Source organism: Lynx rufus, unplaced genomic scaffold (assembly GCF_022079265.1).
Source record: "Lynx rufus isolate CCGP_SWC_20201006 ecotype Redwood Valley unplaced genomic scaffold, mLynRuf1.p SCAF_13, whole genome shotgun sequence".
NCBI classification, from domain to species: domain Eukaryota; kingdom Metazoa; phylum Chordata; class Mammalia; order Carnivora; family Felidae; genus Lynx; species Lynx rufus.
This window is the reverse complement of record NW_025814827.1, coordinates 55,986,893-56,005,578: the sequence shown is the minus strand read 5'-3', so window position 1 is coordinate 56,005,578 and position 18,686 is coordinate 55,986,893. Positions and strand designations below refer to the sequence as shown.

Below are 18,686 nucleotides of genomic sequence, written 5' to 3'. Positions count from 1 at the left end.
GCACCACTTTTGTATGAAGAATTGTTAAAAGGCTTTTATATTGAAATACTATACTGTAGATGATTGAATCCATCCAAATAAAGGAGTAAAATGGAAAGAAATCCATAATTAAATGAAAGCCACATGTAGTTTATTCTTTGAAACATCATTACAGAAACGTACTATAAATACAGTCTTGCAACATATGAGTTCTATTCTTTTCAAATGCTTAAAGCAGAAACATTTCTTGATATAGCAGACTTTTCTGGTTACCTCCTCATCTCAGTAAACTAAATTCAGTTTTGCCTGCTTTTTACCTGATTAATTTAACTTACTTTACATTTTCTCTTAGTTGCTTCACTAGTTTAATATTAACATCTGCTTCCAACAATGCTGTACATACTTCTTTTAGCATAGCATTTAATACCTGCAAATAAATAAATACATAAAAATTTAACACAACCCCCCAAAAAAGTTTAACACTCCCCGTGTATCATTTCAATCTTATAAAAACAATGGCTGATTACTCATCATATACTACCATAACTTAATAAAAATAATACTACACTATTATAGGAAAAAAAGTTTTTCAATTAGCCTTAGAAAGAGCATTTTATCAAATGTCTAATCATGTTGTCAAAATAAGACATTCTATTTAGTTTTATTCAACCAAATATTATCACAATTTTATTCCTATATTAACATAACAGTAGTAAAGACTTTTTCTTTAAGCCAAAGAAAGTTACTACGCAAGAGATGCTGCTATTGAATACCTGTGGCTGATACACAGCACTTTATATTCACTATATCTGCTTAATTGCACTACCATGGAGGAAAATATAACAACAACAACAAAAAATAACCAAGTCTGACCTAGCAGTCTTACTATTTCCACTCAGAGCAGAGGAACAAAGTTGAAAAGAAAACTATCCTCCATTGATAACTCACTATCAGGGCACCTGGGTGGTTTAGTCGGTTAACCGCCCCACTTGATTTTGGTTCAGGTCATGATCTCATGGTTTGTGAGTCTGAGCCATGCATCAGGCTCTATGCTGGGAGCCTGCTTGGGTTTCTCTCTCTTTCACTCTCTCTCTCTGCCCCTCCCCCGCCCACACTCTGTCTCTCAAAATAAACATTGAAAAAAAATTAAAAAAAAAACTATCATATATTTGCTGAGTTACAAGGCCAGTTAAAAGGTCACAAACTATAAAGTCTTAAAAAAGGTGAGGCCTTTGTTGCTCATGTAAATAAGTGTTTACACACTAAACTGTAAGCTCCATGAGGGCAGGGATTCTGTAGTCTGTTCTGTCACTGCCAAATCCCTGGTGCCAGCAAAAATGTATTCCTTGGGGCACCTGGCTGGCTCAGTCAGTGGACGGTGTGATGCTCAATCTCAGGCTGTGGGTTTGAGCTCCACACTGGGTACAGAGATGACTCAGACATAAAATCTTTAAAAAAAAATGTAGTCCCTCAAATCTTCTTGAATGAATTCCCATCTTCAACTCACTTCGTACATCCTACAGAGGCTTATCAGATCTATCTCTCACTAAAAGGGCCTGATAAAAATGGAACTGATCTTTCATTAGAGGGATTTCTTCTTGTTAATTCCCTAGCAGCACAGTACTAGGAACAGAGAAGTTTGCTAATTCAAGCAGTAGCTTTAACTCTACTTCCCACTAAGCTCTTTTCCCTGGTTTCTTTTTTTCTCCACTATAAACATAAACAGAATAAAGGTTACACAATAGGGAAAACTGTTTTGAAAGCTGTTGTTTTATTTATTCTGAATTCCAAAGACTAAACAATGGTTATAATTATTAGAAAAAGCACTGGATGAGGAATTAGAAAAAAGACACTAATCCTGGTTCTTCCAATAAATAAACATGTGAAACTGACTTTCTGTTGCTGTTAACTAAGAGGCTGGACTAGCTAAATTCAAAGATGGTCCCAAAATTATTCAATTCCATTAGCTTATTAAAATATTGATAACAAATTCTGCATTAGAATTTCTTCCCAGTGAGCACTGAGTAATGTACAGAAATACTGAATCACTGTATTATACACTGTATTGAACTAATATAGCACTGTTTGTTAACCACACTGGAATTAAAATTTTTTTTAATTAAAAAAAAAAAAGAATTTTTTTTTCAAACTTCCAAGTTAGAAAGTACTTTTCATCTATTATTTCATTTGATCCTTAAAACCATCTTATAAGGTAAGTGTTTTCTTATTTTATACATTAAAGAATCTGAAGCTGACTTGCCCAGATTTCTATCACAAGCTACTAAGTAGGTCACTAAACAAGGTCTTCTAAAACCAAATTCAGTACTCTCCCATTGGTACCACAAAATATAAAGTATACTTGTGGACTCTCATCTTTTTTCAATTGACAAATCATTAAGACACAAGACATGGGGGGAAAAAGAAAGAAATATTTTAAGAATTTTTTTTAATATATATTTTTTTATTTTAGAGAGAAAGGGGGGCAGAAGAGGAGACAGACAGGGAGGGTGAAAGAGAGAGAGAATCCTAAGCAGGCTCTATGATCAAAACGACTAACACACTCTGCATGGAGCCAACAGGGGGTCCTGAGACCCTGGGACCATGACCTGAGCTGAAATCAAGAGTTGGATGCTCAAATTTCTGAGCCACCCAGACACCCCCAGAAAGAAATATTTTAAACTTAAAACAAGAAAGCCAGGAGGAAGAGTATTTCAGACACCATACAAGGAATCAGCTTACAAAATCTCTAAAACAACTGAGTGAAGATTTCAGAGAAAATGAATCAAAGTAGACAAAATAAAAATACTAGCCTTTAACAAGAATGCTAAGTAGAAGTCAAAGAGAAAAAGGTGAGACACACACGCATGCCTAGCCAAGAAAAAAGAAGCAGGACAATGAAGTTTTAGGCCTATGCCAAGAGACAAAGCAAAAGTGTATCTCCAGACCTAAGCCCTTTTTTAAAACATAAAATGTATGTCATTTTTACATGTTAGTGAAGGTTCGGTTTTTTGTTGTTGTTGTTTCTTTTTTATAATTCTTTATAGCAAGTTAAACAGTAAGATGGTCAACTCAATAAAAGACACTAACTAGTGTCTTCAGTTTTAAGTGTTTACCTACAATGATTAAATCTACAACAGAACAAATATAAACAGAGAGATTACTAATAATTCACCTCCCCAATGCTAGTAATGATGTGCTATCACATGCATTTCACATATTTTACATACCTCTTCATTGATAATGGTGGCATTGCTCAATGAGCGTAATGCTGATGTTATTTTTCTTCCAAGGTCTGCTAGTACCATCTTGAAGGCTTTGGTAGATGTGATTACAAGAAAATCTAGGAAAGAAAAAATTAAATAAAAACATTTGAAAATAATCAATACCGGTTCCCATAACTGGAGACTTCTAAAAAAGAGTATTTAAATTCAAATAAAGTACTTCAGTCTTCAGATACTGTAACCTTGGGGTGCCTGGGTGGCTCAGTCAGTCGAGTGTCCGACTTTGACTCAGGTCATGATCTCATGGTTCCTGAGTTCAGGATGCACATAGGGCTTGCTGCTGTCAGTGCAGAGCCCGCCTCGGATCCTCTGTCTCCCTCTCTCTCCGTCCCTGTCCCTCCCTGGCTTGTGTTCTCTCCCTCTCAAAAATAAACAAACATTAAAAAAAATAGATACTGTAACCTCAACCTCTATAGCCTCAATCTGCCACTTCAATATAGGCATGCCCAAAAGCTAAACCTACCACTTGATGATGTATACCTAATTGGAATATTTTATACAAATCAGCAAATTCAACCTATCAGATAATATGCTTTGAGGAAATGATGGTATGATCTCAAATCTGGAGATACATTTTGAACATACATTTGAATATGAGAAAGAGAAAGAAAAGGGGATTTCCACCCAGAAATATTGTCTAATTTATCACATAAAAAGACTTTTGTAAACTATTTTGATTCATGCTCTAAGCCAAAAAAAAAAAAAAAAAGTTTTAATTAATAGGACACCTAACTTTTCACACACATTATATTAGCTCATCTTACTCTTCTAATAACCAAGGAAAGAGGTATATTACTAATCTTCCCATTTTAAAGCTGTTCTTGATTCCCCAACTCTGGAACAAGATAACCTCAAAGACCCTATCCAGCTCTAATGTTAAAGTTTTATAAAGTATGCAGATATACCACTTAAGTCCTATGCAAGGATTTATGGACGGTAAGCAAGCAAGCATGACAGGTGGTCCCTGGCCTCAAGTTGCTTATCCACTAGCTGGTAAAACAAGGCACATGAATGAATGGCAAAATAAATACTAAGGGAAGTCCTCTTGCCTGACTGCCTTTGAACCGGGACATTGGCTTTTTCCTACCTTCAGGCTCAAACGAAACATCAGCTCTTCCTGGGTCTCAAGCCCGCCAGCCTTTTTAGACTGGAACTACACCACTGGCTTAGCTCTCCTAGGTGTCCAGCTTGCCAAGTTGAAGGATTTTGGGGCTTAATTAGCCTCCATGATCACATGAACCATTTATTATTCCTTATAATAAGTCTCTTTTTATATATGTGTGTATATATATAAATGTGTGTATAAATAAACACACATATACACACATATATGTAAATACACACACATATCCTATTGTTTTTGTGGAGACCTTTAATGACACCAGTAAAGTATAAGTTCAAAGTTAGTAATGAAACTTTATGATCAATGGCCAATGATTATTTCTATAAAAATTCTAAGGAAGAAAAAACAGGCTCAAGGAGACAGAACAGGCTGTACAGAGAAGTTTGAATGTGAATTTGATCCTGAAATATAGGTAGAACACATGGGCAGGTGGAAAAGAAGACAAAAAGGAATTTGAAGATGATATGGCATAAGCAGAAATTGAGACACGGAAAAGCCTGGGACATACTTACAACTTACATATACATATGTATGGACTCGTAGATTATTAAATATGCATTATTTAGGAGACAGTAAATTATACATTCTAGTCAGAACAGTAGGCTATCTAATTAAAAGGAAATGCAGTTAGTAAAGGGCTCTGAAACCACATTAAAAAGTATCAATTATCTGGTATAAATAAGTAGTATCAGCAGAAAAGTTCATTTGTTCAAAACAATTTAGTAACTCTTCTGAATTAATCCAATCTAATATAGTCAACCAAGATAATCTAGACTAGATCCTACATAGAGAGTATACAGGAGATTACAAATAAGAGAAACAGAAGGACAAAATTGCTGACTCATTCAACATCCAGAAAGCGGAGATGAGGGGAGTCAAAAGAAGCAGGAAAGGAAACGCACTCAAGGACTTATCACTGGCAAAGAGATATTCCAGGTTGAGCTCCAGATTAAACACTACACTTCCACTCACATAAAATTAGGTAATTTAGAACCTAAAAAATTACTAACAATACTTGATGGAATTGAAAACAATTGCTTACCATAACTTGTTTACAATTACATGGTTACTTCACCTAAAAGACCAACTACTTCATAGAAAAGATCCAGCACTTTTTGTTTCTTCTCCCATACTCGTTATACTATTATTGCTTAAGTAAATATTCTTGAGGTAAAAAGTAAGAGCCAGATGTTTCAGTTCATCTCCTTTACCACTGTGTTACCAGGAGAGATATAATCCTAATTATGACACCACAATTTACTTTTTTAGAGATCATGTCATAAACATGTCATCCTCCATTTTAAAAAGCTACACTAGTTAACTAAAATAAACCTATTTCCCATATTGGCCAGATCTTTTTTAAAAAGATTGTTAAGTTTCCTTTCCTTTTTTAAAAACATTTTTGAGAGAAAGAGAGCAAGCAGGGAAGGGGGGGCGGGCGGGGGTGGGGAGCAGACAGAGGAACCGAAGCAGGCTCTGTGCTGTCAACAGAAAGCCCGGTGCCAGGCTGGAACTCTTGAACTGTGAGATCACAACCTGAGCCAAAGTCGGATGCTCAAACAAATAAGCCACCTAGGCACCTCCGTGAATTTTCTAATACATTTTTCCTTATGTAAGTACTTATTGGCAGCACATTTTCTTACACATTTGACTGATTATAAAAACCTGCATTTCAGTAGAGGAATAATGATACCTAATAGTACCTTTTATTTATATAGTATTTCCTCTGCAATTTCCAAGGATATGTTTGTGAAAACTCCAATATTAGAATTCTGCTCAAAACCTCAATGCCTTCCTATTTCATGCAGAGATAAAGTCTTCAAAATGGACTGTGAGGCACTCCCAAACACACACACACACACACACACACACACACACACACACACACTCTCAGTTTTAATCACATGGACCTCCTTGCTGTTGATACTGCACTATACCACCTCAGAACCTTTGTACTGGCTGGCATTCTCTTCCTCTGGCCCACATGGGTAAGACAGCTAGCTCCCTCCCCCATCTCCTTCAGGTGGTTGTCCAGACGCAGTTTCTCAGTGAGGCTTTCCCTAACCACTTGTTTAAAATCACAATCTGCCTTCTCTTTATTTTTCTCATCATTCCACTACCAACTGACATATGATTTACTCACACTGTTTGTGCTCTATATCCCCCAACTGAAATATAAACTGCATGAGGGCAGGGACTTTTCCCCCTTTTGCTCTCCCTATGAGCTCACTGCTTTATGTATCCTCAGAGTTATGTATTGAAAATGAACTTTACAAATGAAAACATTTAAGACTTTAGGAATAAAGCAAGACTAGGGATCCAAAGTCATGAAAGGCCTTTCAAATATCTCCTTTAAGACGACTAAAATAAACCAGTGAAGATAAGATGATAAATTAAAAAAAGTCAATGACCTATGTAATTGATATTGTACAATTAATACTCATTTGCCATCACTTATTATAACTTTTTAGAATTTCTCTAAAAAATTTCCAACAAGATTCTTAAAAATGACCTTCAACTTGATCTTATATGCACACTAAAATGCAAAACATCTTTTTTAATGTTACTAGCTAACCCTATATCTCAAATTAGAGTAATTTACAATTCAAGAACACTCCCTCAAAATTCTCTTGTTCAACTAAAAAGATTTACAGAAGTAAAGCAGTATGTGCTAGAACTTCACAAAAAAGGAATCTCTACTTAGATGAGGCTATTGGAAAGGTAAGGGTAAATTACTGTATAGTATTTCATTCAATTTAACATCTATTATCTCATTCCACCCTCACAACAATTTTATGATACAAGCAGGTTAGGGAATGGCTCTTCCCTAGAAGGAAAAAAAAAAAAAATACAAAATGACTTCCCACAGTCCCTTGGCTACCCAGTCTTAGGCCCTATAGTATGAATGATGCTTTAAAAAATAGGGTTGAATGCCCCTGCTGGCAAACTCCAGGGTCAAATTTTGTTGCTATATTACAACAGAGGAAATCATCTTTTGAAAGCAAAAATGCACACTCTTCTCCATGGCAGAATAACTGCAATGTCCAGAAAGAACTGATGAGGACCACTGCAATCAGATGTGTGAGGACGGAGCTTCATCTGAGTCACATGTTCTGACAAGAATCTGACTAGGAGTTGGATAGTGAGGTGATGGAAACAGGCTCAAGTCTGGGTGCCCTCGTAAGGCAAGCACAAGGCCAAGTATCATACTTACCTGCTGCAGTGTGAAGTACTGGAAAGAGCATGGGCTTTGGAGTCTGACAGACTTGGATTCAAACCCAGCTCTGTTACATACTGGCTGAGTTACTGTGGGCAAGTTACTTAATCTCTCTGAGCCTCACTTTCCTCACCTGCAAAATGGAGATAATACCATTATCAAGATAGTGACCCTGAAGGGATGTTGTGAGGGTTAAATGAGACAATAAATATAAAACTTCCTTGTTTTCTTGAATGACACCAACTGGCTCTCCCTATATTTTCATCCGAAGTGTAAGTAAACTAGAAATTTTCTTAAAAACCTTACCCTACTAAGTTTCCTATCCCATTACCTAGGAACCACCCCAGGAATCTTTAATGCCAATTATATGTTCCTGTAATTCTATTATTCAACAGAAGCTGGAGTGTCCAAACAGCCACTTTATATTATTTATAAACAATTATAAATATGCCTGCCAGAACCTTGCCTGATCTGAGATTTTATAAACAGATCCTAATGACTAGAGATTTCAAATCCTATTACAATGAAAATCCCTATAAAAAACTTATTTTTAGCCTTAGTCAGTGACTAACTTATTGGATCAGTATTAGACTAAAAAACTAAATAAATATATTATTAGTAGTAAATATCTTTAGAAAATTTACTTCTACATTATATACATTTCCATAAATTAGTCAATAGCCCAAACCAAAACTTGCTTTCCTAACTATAATACTAAATATATGGATATATAAATTGTGTATGTCATATGTATTCACATTCTAGGATAACAGAAAAGTAAATTTATTTAACAAAGTGGACTATCTGTATTTTATCTGCTAAAATTATTATGTTTGAATAACCAACAATATAATGTTAATTATGACTTTTAAATTTGTGGATATTTTTTCATACTGAATCTTGGTCCTCCAAGGAAATAATTCATAATAGTTTATGTTTTGTGATTACAGGAGGATACGTGTTCACTGTAAAAATTCAAACATTACAGAAATACTAAAGGCAGAAAATTCCCCTAATCTTACACCCTCTTGTCCCCTGATAACCACCAATAACAATTTAGTATATGTTCCTACAGATTTTATTTTCTATGCATATAAGTGAGGCAAGTTTTCGCAAGAATTATGATTTGGGGTAATGAAAAGGGAAGCAGTAATGAGGGAAATTCTTTTGTAAACATGCTCGCTAATGTTAAAAACATGCTTAAATGCAAAAGACAGAATACAAAACTGTATTTATTGTATAATCCATTTTTATCTATAAACAAATATCAAAAAATAACATTAGCCTCCAGGGAAATGCAAATCAAAGGCACACTCAGATACTACTCCACACACAATAGGATGGCTATAGTCAAAAAGACATAACAAGTGTTGTTCCGAATGTGGAGAAATCAGAACCTTCATGTACTGTTGGTGGGGATGTAAAATGGTACAGCCCGTTGGAAACAATTTGGGCAATTCCTCAGAATGTTGAACACAGGGTTACTATATATGACCCAGCAATTCCACTCCTAGGTACAAGCCAAGAGAAAGTAAGATACATCCAAACAAAAATTTGTACATAAATGGTCATTGGCAGCATTATTCACTCTAGCCAAAAAGTAGAAAGAACCCAAACATCCCTCAACTGATGAGTGGGTAAAAATAATGTGATATATCCATAAAATGGAATATTTGATAATAAAAAGAAATGAACACAGCAAAGAAAACAATCAACCAAACTAACAGGCAATGCGAGAAGATCTTTGCAAATGACATATCAGATAAAAGGTTAGTTTCCAAAATCTATAAAGAATTTACCAAACTCAACACCCAAAAAACAAATAATCCAGTGAAAGAATGGGCAAAACACATGAATAGACAATTTTCCAAAGAAGACATCCAGATGGCTCACAGACACAGGAAAATACTCAACATCACTCATCATTAGGGAAATACAAATCAAAACCACAATGAGATACCACTTCATATCTGTCAGAATGGCTAAAATTAACAACTCAGGAAAGAATAGATGTTGGCAAAAATTCAGAGAAAGGGGAACCCTTTTGTACTGTTGGTGGGAATGCAAACTGGTACAGCCACTCTGGAAAACAGGAGGTTGGTTCCTCGAAAAATTAAAAATAGAACTACCCTAAGATCTAACAAATGCACTACTAGGTATTTATCCAAGGGATACAAAAATGCTGATTCAAAGGAGCACATGCACCCCAATGTTTATAGCACTGATATGAACAATAGCCCAAATGTCCTTTGACTGATGAATGAATAAAGAAGATGTGGTGAGTGTGTGTGTGTGTGTGTGTGTGTGTGTGTGTGTGTGTGTGTATAACAGAATGCTACTCAGCAATCAAAAAGAACAAAATCTTGCCATTTGCAACACAGTGGATGGAACTAGAGTATATTGTGCGACACGTAGTAAGTCAGAGAAAGACAGATACCGTATGATTTCAAATATGGAATTTGAGAAACACAACAGATGAACATAGGGGAAGGGAAGGAAAAATAAGACAAAAACAGAAAGAGAGACAAACCACAAGAGACTCTTAAATACAGAGAATAGAGGGTTGTTGTAGGGGAAGCAGGTGGGGGGATGGGTTAACGGGTGATGAGCATTATGGAAGGCACTTGGGATGCGCACTGGGTATTACATGTAAGAGATGAATCACTGGGTTCTGCTCCTGAAGCCAAGACTACACTCTATGTTAACTAACTTGAATTTAAATACAAAAAAGAATTGAAGTACTGATTCATGCTACAACATGGATGAATACTGAAAACATAATCTGCATGAAAGAAACCAGTGACAAAAGATCACATATTCTAGGATTCCATTTATATGAAATGTCCAGAAGTAAATCTACAGAGACAGAAAGTGGATTAATAGTTGGTTAGGGCTCCGAAGTTGGGGAAAAATGAGGAGTGACTATTAACGGGTATGGGGTCTCTTCATGGAGTGATGAAAATGTTCTAAAATTGATTGTGGTGATGATTGCACAACTCTGTCAATACACTAAAAAGCACTGAATTGTATACTTTAGGTGAATTGTAGGATATGTGAATTTTATTTCAATAAAACTGTTAGCAAATAACATTTATCATTTCTGGATGGTGAATTTTTATTTTCTTATTTACATCTTTTTGTAATTTACAAATTTTTGGTAGGACTATTATTTTTTAAGTCAAAGGTAAAGTTAATTATTTTTCAAAGTTCTCCTTGTGAAAATTACAATGATATTATACTGGGGATTGAGATGAAGTTGCCACATGGATTCATTTAGTTATTCATTCATCAAACACCTAGTATGTATTCCAGGAATTGTCCCAGCATGAGAAAAGCTCTAACTCCAAAATCAATAAATTACATCAATTTAACACAAACTCCTCCATTAACTTCAGAAGATAAATTAAACATCATACCATCACTGACTTACCTGCTTTAATTCTGCAACAAAGGTTATATTCAATTACATCAAAAAGTATCAGGAAATTCCCTCTTCATTAAAATAATGTTTCCAAATTTTAAAATTCCTTTTAATTAAAAACAACAACAATACGACACTTTATAGGTTGATAACAGAAAAGGCGTACCAAAAACTCAATTAGCAACAAGAGGTAACAGTTCAAAAACAATGAGAATCATTCCTTTAAGATACTTTTTTGGCTATCAGGTCAATTATAACAAGAATTTTTATGTAAACTTTTACCAAGATTAAAACAAGTCAAAAGAATTCCTTGGAAACAGTTTGTCCTGAAGTTGAACATAGACTGAAAATACGGAAGAGGAGGAATGAGCTATTTCAAGCAATGGGTTATTTCAGCGACGTTTAGCTAACACCTATCAGCTAAAAATTAGATATCCAATCAACCTCTAGGGATAGTAACATCAAAAGGTGTTGGCAGAAGTGGCCTCATCTAAATTCTTCATTAGGAGAGTGAAACAAGGCATCAGATTTTGAAAAACTTCACTGGCTACATATTAAGTACAGCCAGGCTTAATAACCATTGCATGAAGCAATATTCTTCAAAGAAAAACAGAGAAAGAAAAATCTGTTCCATAATTTAAAAAGATTAGAGTCAAATAGCAAATACTTTGGAGGGAGAAAAACTTGAGAGCAAAGAGACTACGTACACTAATCTTATCCCAAAAGTCTAATGGAGACGTGGGCTTGAACCAGGGAAGCAGAAAGCAAAATGGCTCAAGTCAAGCCTATAAAACAGTAGCTACAGGACATAATGACCAAATGGTTGTGGAAAATGAAGGGGAAAAAAAGGCAAAAGTGACTCCAAGGTCTCAAACAGTAACCAGATGCCCAATGATGCCATTAACCAAAGAATGGAAGGCAGAAGAGAAACTGGTTGGAAAATTAAAGAGTTAATACAGAAAAGGTTCAAGGGGCTGTAAGGTTTTGTAATGTTGTATTTGTAAAGTTTTACTAAAGTTGGATTGTGAGCACATCTACTAAAATATTTTGTAATGTTCTACTAAAGTTGGATACTGTGCACATTTTATTATTCCTTAAAAATTGAACATACAAATATCACAAAATTCAAGTACAAACAAGGAGTCAAAAACATGTATATATCATATAGTAATAATGAAAAGAATTTAAAAAAAGGAAAGTTGAGGTAGTAAGCTTGGTTTTGGACGTACTAAATTTATAGAAACTAAAAAACTATATCATTCACGAGACAGAAGTTACAGGGAAAAAAAGAAGTTACAGAAGATTGGAAATGGTTGGCATACAAGGATAATGCCATGGAAGCCATGGATGTAGATGATAATTCTCAAGAAGACTGTGAAAGACCATTTGGGTTACAGGGATGGCAAAGAGCCAACAAAAAGTAGTCAACTAAGACTGAGAATAATTAACAGGTCTAGAAGCCCTTACTAATTGCTTACCCTCTCCAAAAGCATACAGAAGAAAATCAATTTTTTTAAAGCTACCATTTATATTTACCTTATTAAATTCTAGAGGTGGATCCAGAATTCCCAGTTAGGTGAAATTAGAGGCAAGATCTGTTTGAAGAAGGGCTTGAAGATGCTTTTATTAAATTAGAAAATACTAACTGACCACATGAAAACATCAAGAGAAAGAGTTTTAAGGGAAATAATTCTACCCTTTGGCACCAACACTGCTATATTCTAGACACTGCCCAGAACAGATCACCTAATCTTTCATCCCCATAATAAGTTATTAGATAGATGAGGAAACTGAGACTGGATTGGACTAGCAACCTTCTCAGGGTCACAAATCCCCCTGAACAATCTCATCTGTGTTCCCATAGCTATCATGGCTCTTTAAACTTTCTCATTACTCATCTTGCTATAATGTATATTTATGTGCCTCTCTCACTGTACTGTTAGCTCCTCAATGGCAGTATTTGTGTCATTCATTTCAATATCCCTATAGATAGGAATAAGTAAATACTGTTGAATTAAGCATATGAAAGAACTAGGTGAGAATAGCATCAAGAAAGACAATAGGGGAAAGAGTTTAAAGAAAGTGTCAAATGTACAGAAAGAGCCATCAGTATATCTGAAGTCACCATTGGCATTGAACTGATATCCCGTATTGTTTATTGAACGCCTACTATATGCAGAACAATGTGTCGAGCACAACGGACACGGAAAAATGAAATCTCGTACACGTCAAAAGGTTTTCGGAGAAGTAGCCACATCTAAATTATTGATCAAGAGAGCAAAGCAAAGAGCCAGGCCTGTAATTGCCTACATCTAATTTGGCTCGGGTAAATCTGAAGACAACTTAAAAGGGTCACAGTGCATCCTTTAATAAAACTTCTGACGGGGCACACGAGATGAAAAAGGGCCAGTGCACCTCAATCTCGGTGACGAGAGTCGGTGGCCAGAGAAGCCGACTCCCTCTGGAGTCTCTAGCCCCCAAGCAGGGCTGAGGCTGCCCCTAGCTGCCAGTCCGTGGTCGGGGGCGGGAAAAAGCAAGACACTTACCGCAAAAGGCACCGCTACCGCTGTGGCCCAAAGGGGCCGGGGATTCCTTCGCGAGGCCCCCGCAACGTGGGAGGAAACCAAGAAAAGCAGGGATCAGACAGACAGATGCGATCCCACAGCCCGACTTCCCAACTATACAAACTAGGGCTCCAGCGCCCAGCACCGCGACGCCAACTCCCACCAGCTGGAAGTACGACGATTGCCACCGAACCTTCCGCCCAATGAGGAAACGTCACCACTCGGCGTAGTCCGGCCTCTTATGAAAAGGATACACTTCCGCTTCCGGGGCACCTGCCGCGTACTTTCAGTGCTTTCGCTGAAAGGGTTTACTGCGATGTTTCTTTGCTTCGACTGGCTTTGGGACATTCCGTTTCCTATTGCCCAATCACTGCGGCAGCAAAGTGGCAGTACAGGATGTTCTCTAGGGATGCGATCTCAGGAAATAATTCCGGCCTCGAGAAGTCACCTTAAAAAGTGACTGGGCAGTGCACTGCCAGCTGAAAGGAGAATCATGAGAGATGCAATTCAAAGTAGGGTTTCGTCCCCAGGCGCACGTGTGAACACCAACAAGGGGCGGGGCTTAGGGATTTCGCAGCCCGGGGAGGCGGGTTCCGCCGTGTCGGATCTGGAGTGGAGACCGCTCTCTGCTTGCGCGTGCGCATTGCGAACCTTCCCCGACGCTGTTTTCTGCTCCAAGATGGAATTCCGCTCCGCGCGGCAAGCGATAATGCAGCTGCTACGTACGGTGGCTCCGGCAGACCTCCCAGCGCTGCTCGAGTGGATGAGAACTACCCGTAAGCGACCAGAGCCAGACGCAAGTGGTTGGGGCAAAGATATACTATAGGTGTTGACCTTGGGGACCTAAGACAGCATGAGGCCGAAAGCCTCCTAGGGGTCGCTGTGCCGGTCTCAGCTCCTCTCTATAGGAGAGGTTGACGGGGGGCACATTTCAAACCTTAGCAGGTTCAGAGTCCAGTTTGGAATTGGGTGCAGGAAGACCTGGCTCTGGGTTGTTTGTGATGGTGCTGCAGACTTCAGACAAGCCACCTAGAGGCTCCTTGTGCCTAATCCTTTTCTGAGGGAAGAGAAGGGCTGGAGGGTTTTGCCCTCCCCACCGCCATTCCTCCCACGAATTTGTGACTACCAGTAAGGTTAGTTACTACCTGAAAAAGCACTTTGCAAAAGGTGTTTCAGTCTGTGGGGCAGGAAGCTTTTACCCTACAAGCAAAGTCACCTGTAGCTAGTGCATTTATTTTCTCAGTTGTAAAATGGACCATCAATTTAATAGCAGTTTTCCAGGGTGAGGTAAGGGAGAGATTGGGGGGTGACGACTTTGATTTTAAGCTGTTAATAAAATTAATAATACAAAAAAGGACAACTTAGAATCGAGGAAATGTGGCAATTAGGTCCATTTATTGAAGAATGGTTACTGCTTTGGCAAAGTGAAGCCTGGTGAAAGCACAAGATAACAGGATATTCCTTATTTTAGAACAATGCCAAAAAACCATGCTACCTTTATACCTCTAAACATTGATTCCCATGTTTATTTTCATCCAGACTCATGATTTGAAATATTCATGTGTGCTGATAACTTCCAAACTTAACTTTTTCCTAGAACTCTCTTTCTTTGTGATGTTATTAGTCAATCAGTAGGATTGGGTATTTTTATTATTATTACACATTTGGGGGATCATTTTAGATGAGAGGCCAAAATGAAATTAACTTGGAAAACTGGTAGAGTTAGCCTTTTAGAAAGTGGAGAAAACCAGACAGGTAGATTCAAGATAGGAATTGCTGAGTCAAAATATGCTGAGTCTCCTTATTTAAATTTTGTATTGCTAGTTTTATTTATCATATCCCGATTGATTATAAAAACCATAGTAGTTTCCGTTTGTTTTTTTCTGCATTCCTCAGCACAAGATCTTTTATTCCAAAAGCCCTAAGTGCCTACAAAAATGCCACCTACTGCCTGGTTCTGGCAATTGCACAGTTACTAAAATATTCTTATCCTCAAGATTTCAGTTTTGTGGAATCATTTGTAATCTAAATTTCCAGTTTTAGAGACATCAGTTGAGAGCCCCATTTTTCAAAATCAGGAAAACCTGTAAGCATGTCTTGGGTGATAATTTTGTAAACAAGAAGACCCAAGATCACTGACTTTAGAGTACATTTTTACTTTTTTAAAAGCTCTTTTTGTGCCTTTCTCCAGCAGATCCTGTAGTCAGAGAGCTCATGCAATTTATTAAATGATTTAGAAAACAACAGTGAATTTCTGAGAATGTTTATTAACATGAATATTGTAAGAAATGAGGGTGTCACTTTGCTTTAAATGGAGTGTTTTAACATAAATCTTGAAAAGCAACTTATTAGTATACCTTTTTTAGGTGGTAAAATATACATAACATAAAATTTACCATTTTAAGCTATTTTTAAGTGTACAGTTCAGTGACATTACATACATTTACGTTGTACAACCATCACATCTGTCTCCAGAACTTTCTCATCTTCCCAAGCTGAAATTCTTAGTATACTTTTTTATGAAGTGGCTCTAAACAGAGCACAAAAGATTCTTCCAGTCAACCATTTTTTTATTTTCCTAACTAATTTCCTTCTTCTAGGAAAAAAAATTATCTTTTATCTCTAGCATTAAGTCACTTGCATAATATCTTATTTGTATGACATTTTCTTAGACATTTAATAAGTATAAATCTCCTTGAATTTTTATACTATTTAATGAAATAGCAAGAGACAATAGTAGGTATTGAGTATGGCTTTGGTTTTGAGTTTTGCAATGCTTATTGAAACTGAAAAACATGTTGCTAACAGGTAAAATCATAATCATTTTAGATACACAAAAGGAAGGATAATCTTTTTTAATGTTTATTTATTTTTGAGAGAGAAAGAGAACGAGCAGGGGAGAGGCAGAGAAAGAGGGGGACAGAGGATCTGAAGCGGGCTCTGCACTAATAGCAGAGAGCCCGATGCAGAGCTCGAACCCACAAACCATGAGACCATGACCTGAGCCGAAATCAGACACTTTACAGACTGAGCCACCCAGGCACCCCAGAATAATATTCTTGATCTCTGAAGGAATAGTGGGATTATCACACCAACACCTGGAGTCATTTAGGATCAGGCTGGTAGAACTAGAAGCGTGGACCAGGGCAGAGCCAAGCACATGTCAATGCCTGATAAACTGAAGATGTAGAAAAAATAGATGGGAGCCTACATTTTACCTTGGTACAGCTTAGGCCAAAGATCTAGGAAACAAATGAATACCAACGTAGGAAGGATACACCAAGTCTGAAGGGCAAAGCACACAAAGATACCGTCTCCCAAAATGAATGAATGAATGAAGTAAAAAATACAGCAGGACCTCAGCTAATTGATTCTGATCTTGTGGCAGAACATCTGTTCTCTTCTATTTCCTGTATATATATAAAATGGGCTCTTGATCTAGATTTCAAAGTGTAGGAGAGTGACTGCAATCCATTAAGTGAGGAGAGCTGAGAGCCAGAACTGCAAGTGGGACCCCCAATAAGCATATTTTTAAAAAGTACATTGGAACAACTGTATGTTAACATATGCTATTCTGAAGCCACCGAATTTTTCTTGGATATGCAAATACAAATGAGGAAGTCAAACACACTGCCCAAAAGAGTTTCTATTAAGAATCAGATTACAAAGGGTAGAAAATTAGGGTTTGCTCTAAGAAAATTAAAATCATCAAAAAATATTTAATGCTTAAAGAAGATAACAGTAGATGACTAGAAGCTTTTAGAAGCTTCACTGTATCCTATATTTTAGGTATATCTTCACTGACCGTAAGTGGACCTGTTTGTGAGCAGCAGCTACAGAGCTGTTAGAAATTCTTTGAAATTCCCACAAATCTAAAAAGCAAAGTCTGGTTTCTAGTTACATTTGTCAGACAGTATACCGCTTCAGTTCCATATTGCATTACCACTGAGGAAGTATCATAACAAAGATATTCTAATCTTCATTGAAACCATATGAATTAATGAAAGTTACCAAGAACATGAGGTAACAAAAATAGATTGTTTTTTCAAAAACTAACAAGGTATACTAAGCAAATTGGTACCTCTCTTAAATTGGTACCTCTTAAAAATTTTCTATCAAATAAAAAGAATTACACTTTTGGGGCATCTGGGTGTCTGGGTCGGTTAAGCGTCTGACTCTTGATTTTGGCTCAGGTCATGATCTCACAATTTGATTCATGAGACCGAGTTATGTCTCTCTCTCTGCCCCTCCCCCACGTGCATGCACATGTACTCTCTCTTTCAAAATAAATAAACTTTAAACAAAAAAATTATCCTTTTCTCTAAAGTACTTTTGTACTTTGGGGCACCTAGGTGGCTCAGTCAGTTGAGCATCCAACTTTGGCTCAGGTTATGATCTCACAGTTTGTGAATTCAAGCCTGGCTTCAGGTTTACTGCTGTCATTGCAGAGCCCACTTCAGGTCCTCTGTCCCTGTTTCTTTCTCTGCCTCTCCCCCCTCACACTTTCCCTCACAAAAATAAATAAAACATTTTTTAAAAAGAGAGAATAAAGTACTTTTGTATTTTAATATATTGTTGTGTATAAAATGAGCAGGATAGGGGCTCCTGGGTGGCTCAATCGGTTAAGGGTCGGACTTCGGCTCAGATCATGATCTCGTGGTTTGTGAGTTTGAGCCCCGTGTTGGTCTCTGTGCTGACAGCGTGGAGCCTGGTGCCTGCTTCAGATTCTGTGTCTCCCCCTCTCTCTGCCCCTCCCCCACTTGTGCTCTCTCTCTATCAAAAATAAATGTAAAAAAAAAAAGATTTTTTTTTAAATGAGCAGGATATATAAAAGGATAATACATCATGAACAACTGGGTTTATCCCAAGAATGCACTGTTGGTTTAACATTATAAAATCAGGGGCACCTGGGTGGCTCATTCAGTTAAGTGTCTGACTCTTAATTTTGGCTCCGGTCACAATCTCAGGGTTCAGGAGATCAAGCCCTGCATCAGACTCCATACTGACAGCATAAAGCCTGCTTGGGATTCTCTCTCTCCCTCTCTCACTGCCCCTCCCCTGTTCGTATGTTCTCTTTCCTCTCTCACAATAAATAAACACT

At 37.2% G+C, this 18,686-nt stretch overlaps 2 protein-coding genes across 4 annotated transcripts in view; one reads left to right on the top strand and one right to left on the bottom strand.

The window, feature by feature from the left end:
- SRP54 (signal recognition particle 54) overlaps window positions 1–13,781 on the bottom strand; it is a 39,892-nt gene extending 26,111 nt beyond the window's left edge. For 2 of the 3 annotated variants that reach the window (XM_047075601.1, XM_047075603.1), the window contains exons 1-4: window positions 13,568–13,781; window positions 7,598–7,733; window positions 3,207–3,319; window positions 315–406 (exon numbers count right to left, since the gene is read on the bottom strand). In XM_047075601.1, coding sequence (XP_046931557.1) covers window positions 315–406; window positions 3,207–3,319; window positions 7,598–7,628 — 236 coding nt within the window. In that variant the 5' untranslated portion in view covers window positions 7,629–7,733; window positions 13,568–13,781. The remainder of the gene's footprint in view (window positions 1–314; window positions 407–3,206; window positions 3,320–7,597; window positions 7,734–13,567) is intronic. The other variant, XM_047075602.1, reaches the window with a different exon arrangement.
- A 77-nt stretch (window positions 13,782–13,858) lies between these two features.
- LOC124508904 (uncharacterized) overlaps window positions 13,859–18,686 on the top strand; it is a 43,262-nt gene continuing 38,434 nt past the window's right edge. The window contains exon 1 of the mRNA XM_047075600.1: window positions 13,859–14,361. Coding sequence (XP_046931556.1) covers window positions 14,079–14,361 — 283 coding nt within the window. The 5' untranslated portion in view covers window positions 13,859–14,078. The remainder of the gene's footprint in view (window positions 14,362–18,686) is intronic.